The sequence below is a fragment of the Pteropus vampyrus genome, unplaced genomic scaffold (assembly GCF_000151845.1).
Source record: "Pteropus vampyrus isolate Shadow unplaced genomic scaffold, Pvam_2.0 Scaffold435, whole genome shotgun sequence".
In the NCBI taxonomy this organism is placed as follows: domain Eukaryota; kingdom Metazoa; phylum Chordata; class Mammalia; order Chiroptera; family Pteropodidae; genus Pteropus; species Pteropus vampyrus.
In genome coordinates this window covers 1,063,152-1,082,016 of record NW_011889216.1, presented here as the reverse complement: position 1 = coordinate 1,082,016, position 18,865 = coordinate 1,063,152, and the positions used below count along the sequence as shown (strand labels likewise).

The following is an 18,865-nucleotide window of genomic DNA, read 5'->3' as shown; positions in this document are numbered from 1 at the left end:
TGGATAGACTGATTTTGCCCTCATTTATTCTATATTTGTTGGATATTCACGTAGCTTCATAAGTTAGCCATGGAGGAATTTTTTTCTCTTATACTTTATAGCTACAGATAGAAACCCTTGGAACTGGGAACCCACAGGGGCACCTCTTCTTTACTGAAGCTCAAGTCAGAGCAGACCTGCCTCTCTGTTTCTGCCCTCTGCTCTCCTGGCCAACTAATGAATCCAAGGCCTTTCTTCACCCTGGAGATATGGACCCCGGGGTGTGTGTGGCAGCTTCCTACTTTTCCGAGTGTCAACTTTCTTCAAGGCTTTTAGGACAGGACTGAGCATGTTCAGAGCAAATGTCGAAGGAACAGGGTTGTTCCAGAAGACTTGCTTAAACTTTGTCCCCTAGAAGAGAAACAGCTGTGCATGGATATTAAAGATGGAGAAAAAATAGTTGTTAAAATTTAGTTCTCGTGATTGCTAGTTTCTTGTATAAAGCCTAAAATGAAAGCCTTTTTTTTCATGGTGTACCCAGTGGGATTCAGATCTGGGGTCCTTGGAAAATGGGAAGAAGGGCCAGGGGAATAGAAGCTAGCTTGGCCTTCAGTAAGGAGGAGCTTCCCAGTCTGCATGTGAACTCCCTTCTGGGGAGGTGTTCAGTAAATGTTGACAGTCTTAGGACACCGGGCTTGGGGGCACTTGAGTCCCAGACAGGGAAGGAACTCACCACATAGTCATTAGAGGAGTGAGCTGAGCAGTCAGCAATCTGTTCCTCACAAAACAACATGACTGCTGCTCTGACTATCCCTTGTCCCTGCTGGCCAGGAAGGTAGGGGACGGTGGGGAGTTGAATGCCTTCTCCTTAAGTGCCTGCCCACACAAAGGTACACATACTTCATAGGCTCTCCTATTAGCTACACAGGCACATACTACCCAGGCCTCATGGACAGGTGAGTGTACATCTCTGTAGCCTCTGATACACGGACACACCACCAGGGTTTCACGTGCAGTGGTTCCACTCAAACGAATCCTCACGTAATAGGTACACAGTGATGCCTGAAGAGACATGTCAAAAGCAGCAGGAAGGTGCATCCTCTTTGGAGTAGCAAAAAGCAGCAGGAAGGTGCATCCTCTTTGGAGTAGCAAAAGTTCTAGGCTGGAGGTAAGCAGAACCGTAGAGGATAAAGCTAGGTGTCTGGGGTGGCTGTCGTGTTGAGGGCTGTCTCAGGTCCGAGGAGTCTAAGAGGAGAGACTGACTGCCCCTTATGATTAACCCAAGACATAGGCTCCAGCCTCATGGAGCCTGGAGTCCTGAAAATAGGCCAGGCCCTTGAAACTTTGGTGTTCGGTGGAGCATTGGACTCCTGGCTCATTGCTTTGGGGGAGAGTGTCTGGGCGCAGAGGGTGATCTGGGCTCTTGGCAGCCTCCTGCTCTGGATGTGCCAAGGGGAATGTGGATAGCCTACCAGGGTAGGGAGCATTTCTGTGAGTCAGGACTTGTATGGTTCAGGTCTCTTGTACAAGCCCAGTCTCTAAAGCAGCTACCTGGATGATATGGAACCCTCCAGTCTCCCCAGCAGAGAACCAACCAGCCTGGCCCAGTCTTGGTCCATTGCCACAGCTTAGGGCTCTTCTGAACAAAGCAGGAGAATGTCAAGCCCTAGCTTTATTCTTGAGGAGAATCTTAGAGAACTGATTCCTTGCTGAGCTGATTCCTGGCGACAGGGTGGGAAAGGGACCAGTAGGTGGAGCTGCTGCCCCTTCGCTGAGGTTAGTTCCCATGGTGCTGGTGTCCACTTACTTAACAATCTTTGCTTCTGTTGGAAGCATCCTGTACTCCGTAGGTGCTTCATATGTACTTATTTATTGGATTCAATGTCATGGGGAGAGAGCTTGTAAAAAAGGTTTCCTCCTGCCCCTGTTTCCCCAGCTTGAGGTTACCCCAAGACAAGTACTGGGCAGGAAAGGGCTTTTTCCCATTTCTCGTGAGGACCATGGAGAGAAGAATGTCTTGGAGTCCCAGGTTGTCCAGAGGGTGGTTCCATCAAGACATGGTGGGGGTCTCCCCACGTGCAGTTTTGAGTGTTTGTTTATAGCTGGCTGTGGGGGAGGGAACAGTTAGAACTGCACATCCTCCGGCAAGGAAGGCAGCCAGCAGATGCAGACTTGCTCTGCCGACCTGTGGAGGCCGGTGAGGCCAGGGCCTGTTGGGACTTGAAAGAGTGAGGCAAGTGGGTGGATGGTGTTGGCCTCTCTTCCTCCTCAAGCTCTCCCAGTGCGTCAGTTCACAGAGCCTGTGCCCAGGGTTTTGGGGAAGGGCGGGCCAAAGCTTGGGTGGGAGTCTTGGCCCGAAGCTCCAGGTGAGTTGGAGGAATTGGGGGCGGACCCGAGATACTGTCTTAGGGCTGAGCTGGCAGGTTTCTTGGGCTTGTGCAGCTGCCTCTTGGGGTCAGAGGGTGCTCTGTCTCTTGCCAGCCAGGTCACGGGGCCTCTCTGCTGGCAGGGCTCCCACCTAGCATCATGGGTCTGTCTCAGCAGAAAGTGCCAGGAAGGATCAGAGAGAAGCTATGAAACTCCAAGAGGCAGAGCTTCCTTTCTCAAGCCTACCACTTAGAGTTAGGAGGCTCAAAAGGCTGCCCACATCATGCTTCTGCTTATTCTTTCTCAAACTGTTTAAAGGAATGAAATTTTTACTGCTTCTTCAGACTTCCTATAAGCCATCTCTCAGTTTCTTATTCCTGGATCTATCATCATTGCTTTTGAGAAGTGCTGTCTAATCTGTATCTCTTCTAACTGAAGTTTGTACTTAGTTCTCCCCGTCCAGTCTTGCCTGCTTCACTTGATGGCTTTACTAATGGCAATGGCTGTCTCTTCTCTTGTGGGAGGGGAGTAAACTGCTTGAAGGCGGGGCAGTAGAACAGTCTTGAGCCCCCTGCTTTGGTGGGTGGTAGTAAGGACTGGTCCAGAACAGAGCCAAGGACCTAGTTGTTTCCAGGCAAGAGAAGTGTATCTGGGGACTGCTGTGTTTGGGGTGAAGAAGAGGGTGGGAAGGAAGCCCTTTCCTTTCCTCCTGTCGTCTGTCACCTGATGGCCATGCTCAGATCATAAGTGTTAATGAAATTGTGGTGCCCTGGAGGCACCTGGGCAGCCCCCTGCTCTGAATCAGCCTGACTCATTTACAGCCTTCTCCCAGTTACCCCAAAGGCTCTGAGGTGACAAATGTTGGGGGGGGTTGGTTTCAGGTTTCAGGTTTTCACATTACAGGGTGGAAAAAAAAAACCCTTTCCAAACCAGAAAACCAGCTTCTACAGCAGAAACGACATGTCTTGAGAGCACCGAAAATTTCCCCATTCTCTCTCTGCAGCTGCTCAGCAACAGAGACCTGTCCCCGGGGGGTTAAGAGGAGGGGGTTGGAGCCAGGCTGAGAAGCGATTTGGGGACAGCCCCTTTGGAGGTGGTAGCACTTGCCTTCCTGCTTAAAGACAGGGGATGACCTTTGCAGGGCGCTCTAGCTCTGGAGCCTATGGTCTCCAGTGTCCAGCAGTGGATTGCCAGGGGCCAGGGACAGTCAGCTCAGGATGGGCAGTGGCCAGAGAAGAAAGCCACTGTATCACATCTCTAGTTAATTTGATCCCAAGAGGTCAGGGGCAAGTGTGCCTCCCTTGGAGAGGGCTCTTTAGGTAGAGTGGTAGGTGGGAAGATGCAGGGTCCATCTGGCACATGGAGATGGGGGTACCACCCCTTCCTGTTACTGGCTGGTATTATGATAAACCACCCCCACTCCCCACAGGGGCAGATGGCTTCCATGGCAGATGGAGACTAGGCCTCTAGTGGCTGAATGAGCTTTCTAGTCTCAGCCTGGCCTCCCTGGCTAATAAGGCAATCCAGAGGGGCAGTGACAGGGGTGTGTGTGTGTGTGTGTGTGTGTGTAGGAGATAGAAACCTGGCCTTGTTGGGTCATTCTTGGGGAGAAGTAAAGAAGGAACCCTAGACAGAGTCAGGGGATCTTGGGGCACAGCTAAGTTTGCTGTGTAGGATTGGCAGGTGCTCAGGGCCCTGACACTGCCCACCTGCCTGGGCCTTTGAAGCCGCCCTAGTTAGTTCTCGAGTAAAGGGGATAGTCCCAGGGGTGGGAGTTTCTGCGGCAGCTGGATCCTGGTGGGCTTGATGCAGACCCCCTGCCAGGTCCCTGGAGCTCAGGGTCTGGGCAGCAGCTCCTCCCAGAGGATGCTCCGTTTATTATGCGCTCGGGCTCCCTCACTGCGCAGGCAGGCAGCGGCCTTCATTAGTGGAGGAGCTGGGGTCTGTTTTGGCTGCCTCATCAGCATCAGTGAACTGCGTCCCTGCGAGATTTGATACAATTTAATTAACCTAATTAAAAGCTCTGATTGCAGAGATGATTGGGGTAGCGCCAGCAGCGACTGCATATTTATAATGAGCTGCAAGGTGTGGGACCGCAGCCAAACGCCACGCATCCTAATGAGCGGGAGCCGGGAGCCAGGAGCCAGGGAGCGGGAGAGGGAACGTTTATTTTTGGCAATAATGCCCAGTTCCTCCCTGCCAGGGAGTCAGAGACCCAGGGAGCAGAGACGGAGCTGCCCGCCGAGTTCTTCTGAGCAAGGTGGGAGCAGGATTGTGTGTGTGCTTCCCATGAATTCTTGTGCCTTTGGACGCACAGTACCTCTGTTTTCTGCCTGCAGAGTGGGAGCTGAAACCCCAAGCAATGCACTTTTCCTGCCTCTCTCCATCTTTGGGAGTCAGGGGCTGCCTTTTGAACTATGAGCCCTGACATGATGAGATGGCCCATGAGGAAAAGCACCACTTGATTTCAAGACTTCCAGATCCCTGGGTTGTTCTCTCAGACTTGCCAAGGAAGATCAGAGAATGACAGGATTAGGCTGAAAAGCTAGGTCGGGGGTCAGCAAAGGATTCCAGATGTCTAAGAGACCCCGATGAGGCTCCTGGGCCTGGAGCAGACAGGAGAAATGGGAGATGAACCTCCCACTCATTTTGAGGCCCCATCTCTTCCCTCTCTTCTGAGGACCCTGCCCAGAGAGGGCCACCTGCCCTGGACTTTCCTCTCCTCTCCCACTGCCTCTGTCTGGGGAGTCTTGGTTTGTCTGACTCAGCGTTTCCGCTGTAAATCACATCTAATAATAACAAGAGCAAGAGCTACGCCAGAGATGCTGTGGGTGAAGGGGACACCGGTGAGAAGGGGCACACTGCCCAGGAGCAGAGAAGTGTCAGGCAGGGAGGGAGCTCTGGGGTGGCAGGAATGAGGGCTGGGCTCTGGGAGCCTCTGTCGTAGGCCTTGGGGGAAGAAGGTAGGAGAAGTCCCTCTCCCCCCTGCTTGGAGCCTGTGTAGGTCACGAGCTCAGTTGAGCTGGCCCAGCCCCCCCATGCTCTGAGTGCCGCCAGGACAAGATGAGATTTGTCCCCAGCCCACCTTGCAGAGCTGCAGCTGTTTAGCTCCCTTATCAATCTTCTCTGTGGGTTTAATCATCTCTCTGTCATCCTGCTGGGGCAGCCCTCCCCTTACTGGAGCCCCGGCTTTCCTCCAGTCCTCCTCCCCCAGACACAACCATCTTTCCCTACCTGACATTCCTTGTAGGAAACAGAGGGTGTGTCAGGCTGGCTTTGCCCCATGTTCAGTCCCAGTGGCAGGGGTGGGTGTCCCATTTTTGCAAGAAGTAAAAATGGATTAGGGATAGGTAGGAGTGGCGCGGATAGAGAATCTGTCCTAGCTGGGCCCCCAAGATCTTTGACTCCACTCCAGTTTGGGTAGGACAGGGCCTAGAGATTGGCCGTGAGAGCCTTCAGCCCAGCTCCAGAAGATTCTGGTGTAGGTGCAGTATCCATCTCTTCCTTTTTCCTTCCTTCCATCAGCCCCTTGGGAACTGTGTCCACCCACAACCATCCAGCCAGCCTGCTCTGGGCTCCTTTCCTGGGTGGGTCCTGTAGGGCCAGAGGCCCGTGGGCAGGAACCACGAGCCCACAGTTTTGCATGCATGTTGGGAAAGAGGGTGCCCAGGAGTCAATGGAGCCTGTGTTGTGGCCCAGGCTGGGAGCCAGGGTGCAAGGGGGTCTGGGGCCCATCCCAGTGCTGACGTGCACGATGACCTTCAGGGCAAGTCTTCGGCCCTCTCTGCTTTGCTCTCTTCCCCCTCCAGAGCGTTTGGGAAAGGGAACACGAGAAAGAGGGTCTTCCCTCCCCCTGCTCCCACCACAGGCGCTCTCGGTGCAAGTGGAGAGTCGCTCCTTCCCATTTCTCAGAAGGGGATGCAAAGTCTCAAAGAGGGTTAGGATCCAGCTGAGTATCGCTCAGCTTATCCTCAAGGTGGGGCTGAGAAACCCTCTCAGAGGGTCTCCTTAGCTGGGACGACAGGTTTTGAATGGGGCACTGACTAGCCTTGGGTTGGGGGGACTTATCCCTTCAGCATAAGCCTGAGCTCTGGAGGACAATGGTGTGTTGATGAGGCTTTGGTCTTGGTCTCACATGACCCGATGGGGGTGGATGGACCGCACGTGGCTGAGCTGCCTGGGCTGACCTTTGGTCACTGGCTAGGGAAGAGAGGAAGCCATGAAGCTCTCCTGCCCACTCTATGCCCTGGGCACCCTGCCACCCCCACCCTAGGAACTGCCCTCTGGGCGCACACACTGTCTTCACCTACCTTCTTTTAGTTCTCTTCCTTTCTCTGTGCTTCAGTGTGTGTGTATATTGCGTGTGAGAATGTCTGTCTGCGTAAATGGGAGACAGGAGACACCCAGAGGATGAAAGACAGTGAGAGAAGAAACTCCCTTTGTGGGGTGAATCTCGTTTCTTCCATTGTGAGGACAACACCAGGGTAGGGCTAAAGCGTACATGTGTGAGTGTCTGTGTGTGTTCATGGGCAGGAGTGGTCATGTGTGCACAAGCAGAAGAGTGCCTCCTACCCTGCCTTGTCCTATGACCTGTGTCCTCCTCTGGTGGGAGGGGGTGACTTCTATGGTTAGCATCTTACTGCTTGGGCTGGAGCCATATGCCCCTCAGGGTCAGAGTGTCACTGTCGGAAGGAAAAAGGAAGACTTTTTTGGGTTGTATAATTATTCTAATCAATTGAATTAACTGAAAATTACCATTCAGTGAGCAAGCAAGACGTACATGCATGCACACGTATGCAGACACACACACACACACAGACATGGATACACAGAGGGCAGGTTAAGATACAGAGAGACAGGGATATATCATAGGCATCCTTATTGGTCCCTCCTCCTCTTCCTCACCAAGATGCTAAAGTGATAAAGCAAAGGGGGTTATCTCAAGAGAATCTTTCCCTAAATTTCCCTGGGGATTGAAGGACAGGGCCTCTGAGATGGGAAAAGCTGGTACAAATGACTCGATACAGCAGTTTGAAAGGGAGCTCATAGCCTGACTTTGTCACATAACATTACAAACATTACGTGAGGATTTTTAATGAGTTCTTTGTTGGGGGCCCCATATGATTTTTTTTTTCACTAGGGCTAGTCCACCCCTATATCCTCTTGGAGGCCCTGGGAGTATGTGCAGAGAAGTTAAACTTCCAGACCTGGGATTAGATGAGGGTATGGTGTCCAGATGCTGGCATGCTGAGGCCTGTGGGTGAGAAGGGGTCAGCAGGTGTGCCCTCAGAGTTAGTCTCCAGGTGTCTCTCAAATTAACAGTTTTGAATGGTTTGACCGAGGAGTTATATTTCTGAACAATCCCGCCTCCTTCCCCTTTGTCCCTGTCCCCAACCTCCTTCCCCAGATGAAGTCCTATTAATCCCAATGGGTGCTGGGTGAGAGAGTATGGGAATAGTCCTTAGCACTGAAGCAGAAAGGACAGAGGCTAGAGGGGCTGGGATGGAGACTGGGGCTGAGGGTAGAGCTGGGATGTGAAGTTGCAGCTTAGTTGAGCATGGACTAAAGTGGGGTTATTGGAGGTTGGGTTGGCAAGGTATCTCTCCCAGTCTTGACAGTATTCTAAGAAGCTGATTTTTAGAGTCCAAGGCAGATGTTTTCCACCAATGAAGAGAATGTTTGGTGTCTGCTATCCCCTGAAAGCAGTGGGACAGGCCCCCTCCCCCTGCTCCCCTCAGCTGAGCAGAGTCATACATCACCAAGGGGCCAGGACTCTCTAGATGTATTGCCCTAATACGTCGCTATAGCAACTCCATCCTAATCCTGCATTATTCTAATGTGGTCCCCCTCCCCACTGTGATGTATAGCTTGGGTCTCAGTGCTTCAAGGCCCCTTCTCTGAGTCTGCTCCAAGTACCCCAGGGATGGATGGGTTGGAGGCAGTCTTGCCTTCCTTAGGTCCTGTCTTACTTTTCACCCTGTGCATGGGATCCTTTGTGAGGCTGTGTGTGGAGGGGGGGTCTGGCCCATTGGCTCAGAGAAGGGAAGCAGCCGGCCATGTGTCCTGGCCCTGGCACACGAGCGCCTGACGCACCGACCCACGCCAGCCTGCCTGGCCTGGGGACCTGAGGCCTTGGGGTTGGCAGCCAGAGCAGGACAATGGCTGCATTCCGGCTGTCAGCCACAGGCCCTCATTGTTCCTGTGGACACTGCCTGCTTGAGGGCCGTGATTCTGGCCCTCACCCCGCAGGGGGCGTAGGATGCTCCCTGGACCACTCCCCTGGGGGACCATAGAGGGGTGATTCATGCGGTGGCCAGAGCAAAGCAAGCCCCAGCTGTGCCCAGATTCTGGGGTGTGGGAGGGGGAGGCGACTGAGGGTTGTTTGTGTCAAGGGAGGGAGGGTTGAATAGCCAGAGGACTCAGGGCTGTGGACACCAACAACGTCATCTCTTACCCCTCCTTGTGTGTGGGCTAGTCAGAGAGGCCCCATTGTCAGAGGGGTAGGCCTACCCAGCCTGGAGGGGAATTGGGAATTGAGAGGGGCCATCTCAGAGGTGGGATGACCCATCAACTACCTCTCACTCTGCACTGGTGGGGAAATCAAGGTCCAGAGAAAGGCAGAGACTTGTTCATGGTCACACAGCTAGGTGATGACAAGGTTGAGACCAGAATATTTCCCCATATCTCCCTGGTGCCAAGATGCTGCTTCTATTTCTGGTAGAAAAACTGAGTCCCATTGGTGACCTCTAGCCTTAGCAGATGTTATACTCACACACTCCTTCCTCTTCCCGACTTCCTTTGAAACCTCTCTAGTTCAGGTCAACACCTGGCATCTCTAGAGTGAGAAATTAGAGCTAAATGGATTCCTAGGTCCATGCAGAGACCATACTGGCTATACCTTTCGAAGGCCCTAAAGACACGAGCAGGACATTGAAGTTCCCAGTGCTCTGAAACAATAGACTTCATTGTTTCTTCCCAAACAATGATCTCACTTGGGCCCTCACATGCCTACCCTACATGATTGAGAGGTAGGGAGGGAAAGAAGCTAATTTAGAAGTGTTTTAAGGACAGGGGGACCAGTCTTATTTATCTCTGTATTCCTGCTGCTCAACACAGGGCTTGGTTGTCAAACTGGATGATTGAATAAGGAGATAGTTGGGTGGATGGTTGAAGAGGTAGTTCAGGGTTGCATGGATGAATGCATGAATGGATGGGTGGGCAGACGGATGAATGAATAAGGTTGTATGGATGGGTGGGTGGTTTGATGAATGGATAAATGGATGGAGATGGGTGGATAAATGAGGGAACACCTATTTCATATATCGAGGCCTAGAAATGACAAATGACCCAACTTGGGTCATACTAAGTGGAGTGAGGCCTGGCCGTGTAGGTGACTTGCCCCGATCTTTGAGGCCGGGATGCCTTGTGGCATGGTTTGGTGGTCAACTGCTGGGTAGGGTTGCTGTAGAACCAGGAGTTGGGACCTGAAGGGATCTATAGCTAGACTTGGTCTTATGTTAGGTGGCTCCATAGAGTCTGGTCTAGAGGCCTTGATCCTTAGTTAAGTCTTGTGTGCTGGGGTCAAAAGAGGGGAGCCCATGGGTACAAAGGTCCTGAGCAGGGCAGGAAGAGGCACTGAAGGTTCAGGAAGGGGGAATGAGTGGGGTCTGAGGGTGCTGGGGCTGAGTGGCTTTGCTTCCTTGGGATCAGGCTCTGAGCCGGGAGCCCCCGAGGCAAACCCCTACTTATTCTTCATGACCCAGCTAAATGGTACCACTGCCTATGAGGACTTCCCTGACCTTCTGGGTGCTTTCTCTCCAGAACCTAGCACAGAGCCTTAGGAGGGGCTCAGGGTACCTGACTGGAGACACGGGATTGCCACAAAAAGGCAGGAGTGGGGAAGAGGTTGGGAGACTGTACCTGCCACTAATTTTCTGGGTCATTTTGGGTGAACCTCTCAACATCCTTGGACCTCCGTTTCCTCATTTGTGAACTGGGAATGGAGAGCTCGAACTCTTCTTTCCAGAGTGGTTTTGAGAAAAAAGAGAAATAATCCTGAGGGAAAAAAGCACTAGGCATTATTTTTCTGCACTGCTTCGGCCTAGCAATAATATAATAATCTTGTACACATAAAATTAATTTTATAGCTAACATTTAATGCACTCTTACATCTGCCAGGCTCCCTTCTACGTATGTCAGCAGCCCTTTTATTTTCTTTTGACAGATGAGGAAACTGAGGCATGGCAAGTGTTAAGTAGCTTGCCCAAGGTTCTGTGGGTAGTAGGTGGTGCAGCCAGGATAAAAGTCTGGGCAGACTCCAGGGCTCACATTCTTAGCCACTATATGAGTTGCTCAGTACACAGCACTCTGAATGGATGCATCAGAAGGGCTTACTGACCTTCTTGGTGATACCAGGCAAGTCATCCAACTTCCTTGATCCTCATGGGAATTACCTGATGGTAGGGTGGTAGAGAGGGGCGCAGACCCTAACCAATTAGCTCCAACACCCTTGGTCCCCAGCTTCTTTCCCTGGCCCAGTCCTAAGTTCTGGAACTTCCTCTGCTTTGTGCACATACCCCAAGCACTAGACACTGCTGTTTATAAAAACAGGGAATATAAAAAGAACATGGCCTTGGGCATCAGGTAAAAACAATTTTATCCCAGGTTCTATCATTAGTCTTGCTGTCTTGGACAGGTCACTGAAATTCTCTGGGTGCCAGTTTCTTCATCTGTGAAATAGGAATAATTAATGTGAAATAATGAAAATAAAGCATAAAATAAGTGCTGGATAGGTATTATGTCTGAATGACTTAAACAGAGTGAGGTCCATGGTAAAAGTTCATTATGTTTTGGTTTTCTTCCCCATTCACTTGTTTTGGTACAATGCACCGCCCAGGCCCTACAATAAAACAGCTTTCATTCATTTATCACATACTTATGCTAAGCACTCTATGTATATCTTCCCGCTTAATTCTCAAAATAGCTCTGTGATGCAGGAACTGCCATTGTCACCATATCAAGAAATTGAGGCACAGAAAGGCTAAGTATCTGGTCTAAAGTCACACAGTTGATAGGAGGTGGAGCCAGGATTTGTATCCAGGTTTGTCTGTTCTCACAGCCCCTGTGTTTCACCATTCTGCTTTCTGTCTCCCCCTGAGACACGAAGAGCTTCCCCAGGGACTTTGATGACAATGAGAGAAGGCAGGTGACCCATAGAAGCTGGAGGGAGCCTTGATGCAGAGCCAGCTCTGTCTATGAGCTGCTGGGGTCAATGCTAGCAGCTTTTGCATGGAGGGAGCTCTCCCTTCTCCCCAGGCCGGCCAGCACAAGGAAAGGCCAAGGACAGTGACAATTTCCACTCTAAGCAAGGAGAACAGTAGCAGCGTAGGGTCCAGGTCTGCTCCTGTTTAGAGCTAAATATTCTGGAGCCTTTGAAGAAGGATTTCTGAAAAGCCATCAGGAGTGAATCATTGACTTAGGGAGGCGATGAATCAACGGGGAGTTCATAAAACGGCAAATGAATCGGGTGTGAGAACAACGGAGCCACTGCTATTCTCTAGAACCCTCTGGGGACAGAGAGCCGAGAGAAAAGAAATAAAAATAACATGGGGTCTTACGCCTGCTACAAACCTGAGTCAGCCCCTCCTTCCATGTGGAAAGACAGAGGAGACAGAGAGATGAGACCCACTGGTGGGTGAAGCGGGGCACAGGGCACTCTCGGCTCCCTGGGTCCAGGCTGCGGATGCAATTAGCTAACGCCTTTCCCCCTTCTTTTCAGAAGCCCTCACAAGAAAGAACACTGATTTTGACGAACACCCAAAATAATGTGAGATCAGGCACCATGCATTATGCATGAGGTCTGATTTAACATGAACATTATTTCTTGTGTACGAGACCATATGCCTCCATGCTGTCTCTGCAGCCTAATAATACCCAGACCCACCCTGGTCAGGCTCAGCCAGAGACAAGTCCACTGGGTATATGTGCTTGGGGGGCCTTGAAGCGCAGCCCTCCTGGTACTTAGCTCATCCAGGGAGCCCTTTCAGATGCCCTGAGGAGGATTGTGGTCCTGGAAAAATATCAGGGAGTGGGGAGTGGGTGTACCTGTGTGAAAAGTGCCAGTGTGTGTGTGTGTGTGTGTGTGTGTGTGTGTGAGAGAGAGAGAGAGAGAGAAAGACATCAGGACCCCGTGACTAGATGATGCTGGATTCATTGCGTGGCGATGTGGGGACATGTGCGTAGCTGAGGTTTCACTGAACAAGAGGAATGATGGCAGGAACGGATAGATCTAATTGCTGTGTGTGTTTGTATATATACACGCATATGTATGTGTGGGGGTGTGTGTTTAAAAAATAAGATCACACATACATACAAACACAGCCTAACTTTAATTATCTGAAGGGAGCAGGAGAGAGCTGGGAGGAGCTGAGAACAATGATGGGCAGGGATGTGTCTGGAAAGTGGTTTGCTGAATAAGTGATTGGAAATTCTGAGAGAAAGAGACCCCGTCAAATGCTGCAAAGGTGTGTGCTTAATCAAATATTACAGGTGCCAGGTACCTGGGGACTCTGGAGAGCTCAGGGCCAAAGACCAGAAAACTGGTACAGGACAGCCCAATAGTGGTATGGGTGTGATGAGTGTGTTAGCATGTGTGTGAGTGAGCAAACCGGTGAGAGTATGCACTGTGGTTTTGGCTGGCTGAGAGGAGGAGTGATGGGGATGGGTGTGAGTGGGAGAGAGACAGAGGAGGTAGCTGAGATGGCGAATTTCTGAGAGTGGCTGTGGGAGATGGAGAAGGAAGGGTTGCGGGCAAGCCTGTGTGTGTATGTCAAGCAGAATTCCTTCCTAGGAGGTGATAGTTGCCTCTGCTCTACCTGGTGCCCTCATACAGTAGGCAACTTGAAGCTGATTATTCTGGGGGGCTGCTCAGCTATGAGGTGGCCCTAGTGACTGCTACCATGTCCCAGCTCAGGGACCAATAGAGGGCAGTCCTCCCACACAGAGGTCTCCCAGACAGCAAGGAGAACCCTGATCGGCTAGCCAGACACTAACTCTAGGGCCTTCAAATATGCCGGGCAGGGACAAGATTGACGGCTTCTCTGGCTTCCGTCACTAAGCTGGAGGCCTGGTGAATCTTCTTCACTAAGCTTAGGGGGAGCAGCTGGACTTTCCCCAGCTCCTTCCCCTCCTCAGGTGGGTCTCCTATCTGGAGCTCAAGCCCTGCTTGGGAAAGCCTGGGCCTGGACACATCGCTGGGGACTTGACGCTCCCGCATGCAGGCCCAGAGCCTCTTCAGAGGAGACTTGATTCCAAACAGCTCTAAGTGCGTAGCTGTGGTTGGGGGTCAGCTAGTCCTGTGGACAGTCAGTCAAATCCTTGGGTCGAGGGATGATTACACTGAACCTAAGCCAGGCAACGTGTAAGCTAGCGCAACTTCCTGGTGCAAGAAGTGGGCATCCTTGAGGTACAGTACAGGGCACCTTCTGGGTTTGCCTTGATGATCACAGGTGACCACTATGGCCACCTTCCCTTTCCCCGTTGTCGGCCAACTCCCACCCTGCAAATGTTCTCCCAGTTCAAGGCGTTAGCAGTGTAGTATAGACTTTCTTTTCCCCCTCCTACCTTTGGGAGGGAGCAGGCACAGTGGCTCACACCACTGTATACATATTCATATACCAACACACAGAGGTTCACATGGGGAGAGTAAAGCTCTAACAGAATCTGTGTCCGCATGATCGTAGAAAATAATTTTGCTCAACTGAGAAAGGAAGATGGAATAAAAAAATTCCAAATCTGCTAGGGAAAGCTTGGTCTTCCTGGAGGTTGATGCTAGGAACTTCTGCCTCTCTTGAACGAAAGGAAGTCTGAGGTTCTAGGAGTGAGCAGGTAGATAGATCCACAGACACATGGATGGAGAAATGGCTCGGTCAAGCTTACAGCAATGTGCCTTTCCTAAACTCTATTCTACCCAGGGAATAAGATGCTGGGGTAAAATATTTCTCCCTGTGGCTTCTCCTTATACGGTCAAATGTACTGTGGTTCCCACTCTTGTCCCAGGCTGGAGACTGGGGGAAGGAGCCTGGGGAGTGGCGAGGCTTCTGTAACCAGGGGCTGGTTACTGGGTAGCTGTCCCGGGCTGGTGTCTCATTAAGCAAAATCCTCATAAAGTGGGAGATTTCTTCCATTCCCTTTTCCACTTTTTTTTCCATCTTTTTTGTTCTACTCTTCAGCTGCTGCTGTTTCTTGGGAGGCCACATTGTTTTTGCTGTTTTTGAGTTGACTTGCTTAAATAATAAATCCACCCTCTTGTACAGGATTAAGCAGACAATTAGGAAATCAATCAATCAATTGGTGTCAGCTGCCAGTGAAAGGCCTTGTCTTCCTGGTCGCCCTTTCCAGCGTCCAAACCTGCTGAGGCTCAGGGCGACACAAGCCACAGGGAGCTCTGAACTTCCTTTGCTTCCATTCCAGGGTCTGAAGCTGGGACAAATCCAGGAATGGAGAATTAAGGAGGGAGAGTAAACTGCTTCGAAGATCTATAGTTAGCGGAGCAGGAAATCAGAGACCGAGATAGGGTGGCCTGTGGCTCTGGGCCACGCTGTTACCCTGCCGGCCTGTAAATTCCTGACTTTCTTTTTAGGAAGCACAGGGAGGTTCACTGGCCTGCCAGTATGGGGACCAGCTGGGACACGGGTGCCAATTACAGGGCTAATTGCTCACTAGGCTGGACTGAAGGAGGGAGGAAAAAAAAGGAGCAGTGAGTGAGAGGCTGAGGATTTGAAAACCATGGTGGTCTTTGTACTTGCAGAGACAATTCCCTCAAGATTGACGGGCAGAGCGCAGAAAGTCACTGGAACGCTCAGCATGGCATAATCATCTTGAGGCCTCAGTCCAGCCAGGGATCCCCAATTCGGGGGCCTCAGAACACCTCTCCGGGTGCCCTAGAAGCTGTTGGCTGGAGCCAAGGCTTCTCACAGGCCTTGGCTTGGGTAGCTTCCCTGGGCCACAGACACCCTCACTGGGGACACAACTTTTTCCCCAGTCGAGTGATTGTGTCTTCAAGCTTTGTCTCCATGAAGAGTCAGAGAGACCTGATGTGGTTTCTCCTGAGAAGGGAAAAGAACCATCTACGGAGGAAACAGGGAGAGCTATTTTATTAGTGTTTTTAAGAAGAGTAGGTTTAAAGGAAAAAGATCTTGGCTGAGACACGGGTAGTCTTGGGCTTCGGCCCCAGAACCCAGATCTGCCTCCACCATCCTGGCTTTAGGGAAGGGGTGTGTTGCTGCTGAAGGTTTGAGAGGGGGATGTCTGAGGATGTCTATGCCCCCCACCCAGGTCATGATTGCACAGCCTTGGGGTTCTCCTATAGGCATATGCAGCACTCCCTGGGGGGGATGGTCCTTGGGTATCTCCATCCTTAGAGAGGGCATGGCAAGGTTTTTAGTGGCACAGTTGTTTGTACCCCCAGTCTTCTACAAGAGAACTTAAGGCAGGTTGTTTGTTTGCTGAGAAGTAGGACAGGTTTTGCAAAAGCAAACAGGTAAGGATCCCTCCTGAGGCCCACTCAACTCCTGCAAGACCACTGCAGTGGACCCAGGTAGGTTTGGGCACCATTTGCTAGTGGGTGGAGAGACGGCTAGGGCAGTCTGGTGGGGCCTGACCAGCTTCCAGATGCCCCAGGTTCCAGAATGGTTAAACTGGCTCAGACACCCCATGTGGAGTGCAGAGTGAAACTAAAGTCAGGGGTTAGGTATCAGGTGGGGGACACAAAGATGCCGGGCTGGCGGTCCAGGTCGATGCAGGGTTCTTCCTTGGCTGAGAAGAGCAGTCAAGTTGTGCCTGAGGAAGGGCTGACCCAAATTCACTGTGGTGTCTGTAGTTCACTGTCCTGGCCCTGGTCTGGTCTCAGGATAGTCTGTTTATGGGAGGGGACAAGAGGCAGCTTCATCTTCCCTAAACTCATTCACTGGTGGAAGGGGCCCAACTGTTGCCCAAGTAACAGGCGGTCCTGATACTGGCCTGGAAGAAAGTCTGTGTGGTCACCTTTCTCCAAAATAGTGAGGCCAGTATAGGAGGTGAGCCAGGGTATCCCGATACTTTACCCACAAACCGACCCAGCCCTGGTAGTAAAGAGGACAGGACACAGCCCTGGGGTACATGTTTATGTGAGTAATAAAATATTTACTATAACATAAATATAAAGGGAACTTCCCAGTCTACATTATTTTTTTGCAATAAAGATACAAAGAGAATGCACCAAAACATTGTTCCAAAAAATAATAAAAATAACAAAATTTAAATTCAAACTGTAACAAACGAGAAATGGAGAAAGGGGGAAGCTCCAAACACATCAGAAAATAAATAGAGATGGGTCAGAAATCTGGAAATCATATTAAAATATCTTTTTCGGATTAGTCCGTGTACAAAATCCTGTGGGATGGGGACAGGAGGGCAACCCGGAAAACCAAAAATAAAAACCAAGCACAAAATGTTTCTTCTCCCCGCCAGTGTGTACATATCTCACATATTTACATGGTTCCCACTTCACCCCAAACTTGGGGAATTTCTTTCCTAGACTCCCCCAGCATCCCGCAATCCAGGGGGCTGCAAAGGGAGCAGACGGAAGCTGCAGGGACTCAGGCAGAAGGCTCTCAGGGAACGGCTTATTTCTACAGCTGGTTAAAAAATACCTCCAACTTTTCCAAGTTTCGTTTGTTTGTGGCCAGCGGGGCAGGGCCCTGCGGGGAGCGGGGGCCCTGCTGTGCGGTGGTCAATCTGCTGCGGGGCTGAAGCCCCTTCCCATCCCGGTGTAGGTGGGAGCGCAGATCCCTCCAGCGTGGCCGGGAACCGAGCTGGAGCTCGCATAAAACGAAACGAAAATGGACACTCGAATTTTTTTTTTTTTGTTAGTTTTTGTTTTTGTTTTTTTGTTTTTTTGTTTTTTGTTTGTTTTGCTCTTTTGGGGTAGTGTAGGGAAAGGTAAGGGGAAAAAATAAATTAGGCTAGATTAAAGCTTTGGCTATTTCCTGCTTTTATACACAGACGCGGCTCTCGCGGCCTCCCCTCCGGGGCCCCGATAAATACAGTATACAGCGATTTAAATTAAGGGCGCGGGCGGAGTTAGAAGGACCTCAGGAGCCGAGAGGCTCCATGAATAAATAAAAACCGTAAAAAAACAAAGCCCGGAGGAAGAGTAAGGGGGTTATGGCCCATCCTTACGGGAGAGAAGAGGCGTGGAGCAAATAAAGTGACAGTCCCCCACCCTCGATTCGCAGGCTCGGGCGTCCGCTCCGGGGAGAGCGACGGGGAACCCTCCTCTCTTCGTCCTCTTTCCCGGGGAATCCCTAACCCGTACCGCGTTACCTGTCGCTGTGGGGAGGCCGCTGCCGGGATCCGGCCCCGAACAGCCCGGGGGGCAGGGGCGGGGGTCATCGAGGGAATGGGGGCAGGGAGCAGGCGGTGGGCCGGATGCCCGGGGTGAGTCAACGCGGTCCCGATCTTCCCTTCTCTCCTCCGGGGCTCGGGCCACGCAGCCTATCCGTCGTCTTCGCCGCTCGCCGGAGAGGTTTGTCCGGGTGTTTGGTTTTGTTCGAAAGTTTCTGGGCTTTTTGTAAAATCCAAAGCAACCGAACAAAAAGAGTACAGGCCGCGCGGCGCCACGCCGCGCGCTGGCAGGGGACCGGCCCGCGGGGTCACTGCACGGAGCCGGGCAGTGTGTGATGGTGGTGGTGGTGCAGCGCAGCCGGCGGGGGTGGCGGGGGCGCCGAGGGCGGCGATGCACCGCCTCCGCCCGGCCCCAGCTCGCCTGGTGCGTAAACGTCGTCCATGGGCGGGTGGCCTGCGCCGGCCGCGGGGGTCATGCGCTTCTCCTTTTGCCGCCGGTTGCAGAACCAGACGCGCACCACCTCCTTCTCCAGCTGCAAGCTGTCGGCCAGACCCGTGATCTCATGCGCCGAGGGCTTGGGACACTTGAGAAAGTGGCTCTCGAGCGCACCTTTGACCCCCACCTCAATGGACGTGCGCTTCTTGCGCTTGCGGCCCTGCGCCGCGATCTTGTCCAGGTTGGTGGGGCTGCCGCTGGACGAGTCGGTCTCCTCCAGCCACTTGTTGAGCAGCGGCTTGAGCTTGCACATGTTCTTGAAGCTCAGCTGCAGGGCCTCGAAGCGGCAGATGGTGGTCTGAGAGAACACGTTACCGTACAGCGTGCCCAGCGCCAGCCCCACATCTGCCTGCGTGAAGCCCAGCTTGATGCGCCGCTGCTTGAACTGCTTGGCAAACTGCTCCAGGTCGTCAGAGCTGGGCGCGTCCTCGTCCGAGTGCTCGCCCACCGACGAGCCACCACCGCCCGGATGCAGGTGCGCCGCCGCCGCGTGCAGGCCGCCGGCGTGTGCATGTCCGTGTGCGTGTCCGTGGGCGCCCAGGTGAGGTGGAGGCGACGGCTCCAGCTGCGCCTCGTGGCCATCCTCATGCAGCGCGTGGTGGAGGCCCGGCCCCGCGCCACCGCCGCCTGCCGCCAGCA

The 18,865-nt window shown here is 52.2% G+C and overlaps 1 protein-coding gene across 1 annotated transcript; it reads right to left on the bottom strand.

Annotated features, from left to right (window-relative positions):
• Positions 1 to 16,495: 16,495 nt before the first annotated feature.
• POU3F1 (POU class 3 homeobox 1) lies at positions 16,496 to 18,859 on the bottom strand. Its single transcript, XM_011381343.2, has one exon. The coding sequence runs from the start codon at positions 18,477 to 18,479 to the stop codon at positions 18,039 to 18,041; it is 441 nt and encodes a 146-aa protein (XP_011379645.1). The 5' UTR covers positions 18,480 to 18,859; the 3' UTR covers positions 16,496 to 18,038.
• Positions 18,860 to 18,865: the final 6 nt, after the last annotated feature.

Excerpts from the sequence above, each read along its gene's own strand:
- POU3F1 (XM_011381343.2), bottom strand. The coding sequence starts at position 18,479 with ATGTGCAAGCTCAAGCCGCTGCTCAACAAGTGGCTGGAGGAGACCGAC.